The sequence below is a fragment of the Larimichthys crocea genome, chromosome VI, assembly GCF_000972845.2.
Source record: "Larimichthys crocea isolate SSNF chromosome VI, L_crocea_2.0, whole genome shotgun sequence".
In the NCBI taxonomy this organism is placed as follows: Eukaryota; Metazoa; Chordata; class Actinopteri; family Sciaenidae; genus Larimichthys; species Larimichthys crocea.
Window position 1 is genome coordinate 10,131,703 of NC_040016.1, and position 6,945 is coordinate 10,138,647.

The window sequence follows — 6,945 nt, forward strand, 5'->3', positions numbered from 1 at the left end:
ACTTAGGAGCAGCACTTAAAAGTAAAAGTCTGTCTAATGCTTATTATGACTTCAGCTATTGTTTGCTTTTAATACTTTTGGACTTCTCATGTAAATGTGAGTATAATTTAACATTGTGGTGTGTGTGTTGGCTATTTTTCCTGATTGCAACAGTCAGTAGTTTTGACCCAAAAAAGACACTGACATTTACCAGTAGCTGTCATAGGCATCATATTCCAAACCCCAAATGATAGACCTTATATTCTCATTTATAAATGAACCCACACACAGGTCAGCAAAAGATTGGAACATTGGGCTTCTCATGAGTGTGTCAGTGGCTCCACTGCAAAACATATTCAGGACCCTTAATTAGATCAAGTTGTCATGAGCTTATGGTTAAGTAACCTGCACTTCATGTAATTTCAACTTCTTTTAATGTGTTTAAGGAAAGGGATCAGAGCATTGATTCACATCTGTTTTCCACTTGTATTGCATTATAGTGTTTCATTTTTTTTTTTAAACACGTTAGTAAAGTAATGCCAGATGTATCTGCACAGTTTAACGCATGGCTGTAAATGTCCCCCTATTTGTGTAATCTTGTTGTATTTGCATTTTTTTTTTGTCCTGTAAATCTGATCTGAGCTCTCGCCTCGCTCCTACTTAGGGAAACATTTGAAACCTTCCCAACAGTTTCCCTCCCTCCCTCCCCGTTTTCTTTCGTCCAGAAACGGCACAGCAGGACCCCTGTCTGAGGGCTCAGCCGCGCCTTAGCCCTGCTACAGAGTTTTACAACAAAAGGCAACAACTTGGAAAGTGTTTTTCAGTGGAGTTACAAGGGAATTTAACACTGGACGGGAACAGAACAAAGGGGAGGGACGGTCTGAGCTGATGGACGCGGAGATGAGATAGCGCTCTTAACCTAACCCCATCTCCCCATCCTTCCCTGTCGGACGGACCGGTTCTTCTTTTTTTTTATACTCCCTTTTCCAGATAATGTAACTCTTTTATGACAGACTGGACTCGGATCTATCCTCACTGCTCACAAAAAATATTCTCCTTTAATCATCCGACTGCAAGCCGCATCCTCTGCGTGTCCAGGTTTCGGTGAGGTTGCTCAGCTCAGCTCAGCGGGACGTTGCGCAGTGCTCAACTGGCTGTTCCCCGGGGTCGGTGAGCGGTGGTAAGTATGTCAAACCACGACCGCTGTTGGGGACTCGTTACTTAGAAATTACTTCATTACTACTAGTTTGAAAAGTAACGTTATTAGTACTCTTGGATGTATAGTTAATCACCCAAGAGAGCTGCTCTCCAACACTTTTTTCCTGCGTGCAGTCTTGTTAAAAAATGACGGCTGCAACTTCTCGAGAAAAACCCCATGACCTCAGCCGGTGAAAAACAAAATCATGGAAAAGGGTTAAAGTGAAGAGGACAGTGGGAAAAAAGGGGGATAAGTAAGATTTACTGACCTCTCTTTAGACATTATTAGAGAAAAGTAACGTAACTAACGTTAGCGTGCGTTACTATCTACATTACGTTACTGTAAACTGATTTGTTATTGGAGACTGGGGTGAAAACACACAATTTAACCTCACATTTAATCGTTTTAACTCTTCAAAATAAAATAAAAACTAAAGGTTTTAAAGGCGCTACTGTGTTTGAAACAGTAACTAATTACTTTAACACGTTACAGGGTACAAGAGAGTAGAATGTACACATGAGGTCTATCAAATTAACAGTGCATCCCAGCAGCACCTTTATTTGTAATTTGTAATATATACTCTCTCTCTATATATATATATATAGATATACAATAGCTATTAAGGAGCTCTGCTGTCTCTGCTGCTTGTGTCAAAACATGTGGAAAGTGCTGAAAAGTGTGTGAAAGGAGTCGACGTGGTGGGTGACCGCTGGACACTTTTTTATAAGCAGCAGGAGAAAACCATTTTGTAGGTTGTAAATGACGTGACTGGTTGAGGCATTTTTAAAGAAGAGAGTTAAAGAGCAGAGGACAGACTTGGTGTTAGAGTCAGGTGGTGTGGAGCAGACATTTAGCCTCCCTCCACTCCATTTGTTGTGTTGCCTCTTTTGGGACAACATGAATCCAGTATAATGTGTGTATATGTGAAGCTGGTGATTCAGATAATTAAAGAGTTAGTCTCTTTTAATTATTTAAATGAGCCAAACATGATCTCTGGGTTCCACGTTGCTAATCAACAGGAAGCTGCCAATGCACATCTGCAAAGTTCATATTTCAAGTTTCATATTAACTGCAAAAGCCATCAATATCTGACCAGTAGGCGTCCAAAAACATCAAGAGATTTTGTGACTACTCTTTTGAGTGTGTGGTTTTGCCTGGAACGAGGTGAAAGGAGCAGTAACATGCTGTGGTTTTCTGCCCCTTTAGGTGCAGTCATGTGGCAGAGGATTCAGATTTGCTGCGCACTGTTTGCACTGTATTCAGCGGCACCGCCTGCACACATCAACCGCCTGGCGCTGTTCCCTGACAAGAGCGCCTGGTGCGAAGCCAAGAACATCACACAGATAGTCGGGCACACGGGATGTCAGCCTCGCTCTATTCAAAACAGGTCAGGATGAAGGCCCTCTCTGTCTTGCTGTCTCTCTCCCTCCCTTCCTCTGTCTGAGTGACAATCTCTCAGTACAGCTGGAAAAAAAAAGTGAATAACCCGGAAATGTCTAGATGTTAATAAGTTGCACCCTCAGAGTTATGCCTCATGAAGTTAGGGCATATTGAGGTTAGCAGTGTCAACATGCTGCACTTAATATCTTCTAACTTCAACCTAAAGTTCCACATTATGATGATTTTTGCATCAGTTTACTAAAAAGTAAAATATAAAATATGTTTCATGTTGTTACTAGCCATGATTTGAAACATACACAAGTATGTTTATATTTTTCTGTCTTACAGGAGGATATTGGTTTCTATTAAATTCAGTATGGAAATCAACTTGCTCGACTTAAAGCATGAAATTAATGTAAATCAATGTTTGCTTCCATGGCTGGGAAAATTGAATTTAAAAAACTGCAGGCATTGATATTAAAAGATAATGATTTGCATGTTTCTTACCGTCAACAAATCCCACGAAGAGCAAAACCAACAATGTGTCAGTCTGTCTCGCATTACTTTTTGACTTTACTAACCTGTCCGTAGCATTATTTCAAACAAAAGCGCCATGAAAGCAACAAAACTAACACACACTTTTTACTCAAACAGGGATAAATAGTGCATTTAATGTGGAACTAAACTCCGCTGATGATTTGTTGCTTTGGGGAGTATTAACTGCAGCAGGACGTTGCCTGTGGGACTGAAAATAAACTGCCTGTGTTCATGTTAATGAAAGAACATGTCACCCAGTGCAACAATATGTCTCAGTGATGTGTTTTTAATAGTTTTTTGGAGAACAATGGGGGAATAAGCTGTTTCAGGCTTTGGGCGACACAGAAAATATTTTTTAGAAGGATTACTTTATTGTTTGTTTTGTTCTTTTAATGGTATTTGTTCACAATAAAACATTTTTTTTAAAAACACAATTGCACCAGGCTTAGCCTTTATTGATGTTGCTGATCTGTAGGCAGTGGACAAGACATACAAACATTGCAACACTGTACAAACAGTTTTGCTTCCCAATAGTATTTGCAGAAGGACACATTCTCATCATCTTAATCGTGATTTATAATCAAAAGTTGACTACCTGACATTTCTGAATAACAAATCTCTATTTTGCGATTGTATGTTTGGCCTGAGGCTACCACACAGCTGCAGCATGCCGTGTCTGCAGACACAATGAAAACAATACACTCTATCCTCTTTGCAGAGCTTGTCTGGGCCAGTGTTTCAGTTACAGCGTCCCCAACACGTTCCCACAGTCAACCGAGTCTCTGGTGCACTGTGACTCCTGCATGCCTGCCCAGACTCAGTGGGAAGTGGTAAGTTGCATATTAGCTCATGTAACAGGCACACACCAACACCGACTTGTCAAACTCACACGCAAACCACAAGTTTCCGAGATGAAAGATGGCAATCACTGCTGAACTCGGAGCAGGAGTTTTAAAAAAAACAAAAACTGGAGGATTTTGAACAGATATCTGTCACAATTTCTGCGGTTCCCTATGAACTTTAAGCCTGTATTTTATATTCCTCTGAAGTTCATTGTCCTGTTTAGCCAGAAGGAATCCAGTCTTGCGACAACAAAGGCTTTGTAGTGAGGTGTATATAGTTTGGAATGCTGCCAGGTAGGCTCGCCGGGTGGGACCACAGGTGAGGTCGCCTCATGTTTCAGTGGAAAATATTGTATCTTATGGAGTTCACTGCTGTTACCTGATAGATTCATTAATTTTCTCACTATTTTTTGTTGCATGAGAAAGGCCAGGGAAAGTGCATTCACGGTCTGACCCTACTTCTTAATTATCTGGAACTAAATGTTTATGTCTGTGGTTAAGATTGTTGTTGCAGGACTTTAAAACAAAATTCAATTTGAAACAACACACAGTCAGCTCCCATGAAAGAAGATACTGCTCCGTGCTGGTTTGGCACTTGTGGTAGATTTAGATAAAATAGCTGAATGATCAGTTTCAGTTGGTAACACTGTGGGGAAATTGCATGAGGTCTGGAGAAGTGGAGGAGTTTGTGCAACACTGAGGTTTACAGTGAGACTGGATTTTTAAAAAATTCTTTATTATATATATATATTATGTTTTTCTCAAAGTAAAAGAATTAAACTATCTTTAACAAACACAAAGGAGTCCATGAACACACATGTAAACATCCATCCACATAGAGTAGTTTGTACATATTGTAAAAGTGAATTTAACAGAAGCAAATAAATATATAAATAAAGTAAGTAACCTATAGAAATATAATAATCAAAGAACTGAAATACTATCTATTGTCCCTCAGTTATAGTGCCACTTTATAACATTTTTAATTATCGAATTTATAAAGGAGATAATCCTACTTTGATTATAGAATGATTATAAAAGAAAGCTCGAGTTCACCTTATCCTAAAGGAAATTTTGTTCTCAGACGGAAACTGAAAACTGAGATCGACCCCACAATAGAAACACTATTACTATTCAGTATAATAACAAAGGGGAAGTTTTAAGACCAAAGCCAAATAAAGGCAGATAAAGCTCAGTTCCTGTTAGGATTAAGTGCAGGTGTGCACGAGTTCACTGAGAGTACATCAGCTTTGTGTGTGTGTGTGTGTGTGTGTGTGTGTGTGTAAACAGGTGACTCTGGAGTGCCCGGGCAGTGAAGAGTCTCCTCATGTGGATAAGCTGGTGGAAAGGATCTTCCACTGTAGCTGCCAGTCCTGCAGTAAGGAAGGTGCCCAGGAGGGGGCGGTGATGCAGCTGTACCCAGCAGACAACGTTGTGGATGCTCCGTCTTTATCCGACACCCTCAGCGGTGCTCAGTCTCACCCTCTGCCCCCTTCAGACACACACTCTAATAAGCATGCTCGCCTACACACAGACCATCACACACTACCACATACATCAGACGGAGGGTAGGCCCCCGTCATTTGGCTCCTTTTGTCACTTTGCTCATCTCTTCCGCCCTCTCTGCTCTCCTCCACGCCACATCCTTTGTACCAATCTGTAGTATTGTAAAGGCACTTTGAAAATACGGCTTCACTTTGTGTTAAAACGTTTCTCTAAAGGCACACACACTCACAAAGTCATGCTATCAGATTACACTCTATTGTATATAAACTCGTACAAACACACACCAGCCTCTGCACTCTTTTTGTTTGCTGATTAAACACGCATATGTGTGCATCCAGACATGACTGTAGTCTGTTAATAAGCTGTAGTCTCATTACTTTTAATCTGCTTTGATGCAATAAATTCTATTGTTGTGATAACTGCCCTTTTGTCTTTTGTTGTATCCATAAAAGTGCTAGTCAGGTCTCTGCTTTTCTGTTGCAGTGAGCAGCATCAAAAGAAGTGGAGTTGTTTTTTTTGTGTTGAACCAAATAAATAACCCACAGCTTCCTTTCACTCTTTCTAAAAATGAAGAATGATGCTGTCCCTTTATTTTCGTCAGCTGCTGTGTGGGTTTGAGTTGTGGCGCATGGTGTTGTTTTCTTTGATCAACAAAACTCCAGTCATGGGAAAACATTTATTAGATGTTGGTGCAGCTTACTAGAGCATAGAAGAGCTGCTGGGTATGATGGGTAAAGAGCCTGCAGTTTGCTGCTTCATTGGCCTCAATCTGATCTTAATGTGCCAAAAAGTTTAATGAGGTGCTCTGACGGAAAGACACGGAGGAGGTTTTACCCTGATATTTTCACTCGTTTATCCAGTTACTAAATTCTCTGTTTGCTTGGCGAACTGCAGGAAAGAGATAATAACACGACAAGACTGTGGCTAGATTTGACCAACTCAGACTGCTGATCTCAACGACTGGAGTCTCTTTACAGCCAGCATGGAGAGGAATAACCAATAACTCTTTCGATGGAGATATGAACCGACCCCCTGAGGTACAATGTGAATGGAAAAAGGATGCTATAGAGGCCAGCAGGAGGAGGATTTAAGGCATTCAGTTCTCTTAATTGAGGTTCATATGGGACAATAATTGGCATAAAACTGAAAGAAAGAAAAAATAAGTACCTTTTTTTAAGCTTTGCACTATAAAGTAAACATAATAGCAACATTCATTCACCCATTTTCTGTAACCGCTTATCCTTATCAGGGTCGCGTTGAGTATCCTATCTAACATTGGGTGAGAGGCAGAGTACACCCTGACACAAAGGACAAACGACCAGTCACACGTCTTTCTCACATTCATACCACCACGGGTGATTTAGCATCACTAATTTGAGAACCCATGCAGACACCGGGAAAACATGCAAACTCATAATAGTCACACTATTGTGAGTGAAATAATCTTCAACTTTCTTTTATTTCTTGTGTGTGTGTGTACCATATAAATACAGGGTTCAGTTG

The 6,945-nt window shown here is 40.4% G+C and overlaps 1 protein-coding gene across 1 annotated transcript; it reads left to right on the top strand.

The window, feature by feature from the left end:
* The first annotated feature begins 653 nt into the window (after positions 1 to 653).
* Positions 654 to 5,950, top strand: nbl1 (NBL1, DAN family BMP antagonist). Its single transcript, XM_010742209.3, has 4 exons — positions 654 to 1,159; positions 2,384 to 2,564; positions 3,813 to 3,924; positions 5,227 to 5,950. Exons 2-4 carry the CDS (start codon positions 2,392 to 2,394, stop codon positions 5,506 to 5,508), a joined length of 567 nt encoding a protein of 188 aa, XP_010740511.1. The 5' UTR covers positions 654 to 1,159; positions 2,384 to 2,391; the 3' UTR covers positions 5,509 to 5,950.
* The last annotated feature ends 995 nt before the right edge of the window (positions 5,951 to 6,945 follow it).

Bases quoted from the DNA above. Each gene is read 5' to 3' on its own strand.
- nbl1 (XM_010742209.3), top strand. From the start codon at position 2,392: ATGTGGCAGAGGATTCAGATTTGCTGCGCACTGTTTGCACTGTATTCA. The intron at 2,565-3,812 runs GTCAGGATGAAG...TCCTCTTTGCAG, and splicing joins CCTCGCTCTATTCAAAACAG to AGCTTGTCTGGGCCAGTGTT. The intron at 3,925-5,226 runs GTAAGTTGCATA...GTGTGTAAACAG, and splicing joins CCCAGACTCAGTGGGAAGTG to GTGACTCTGGAGTGCCCGGG.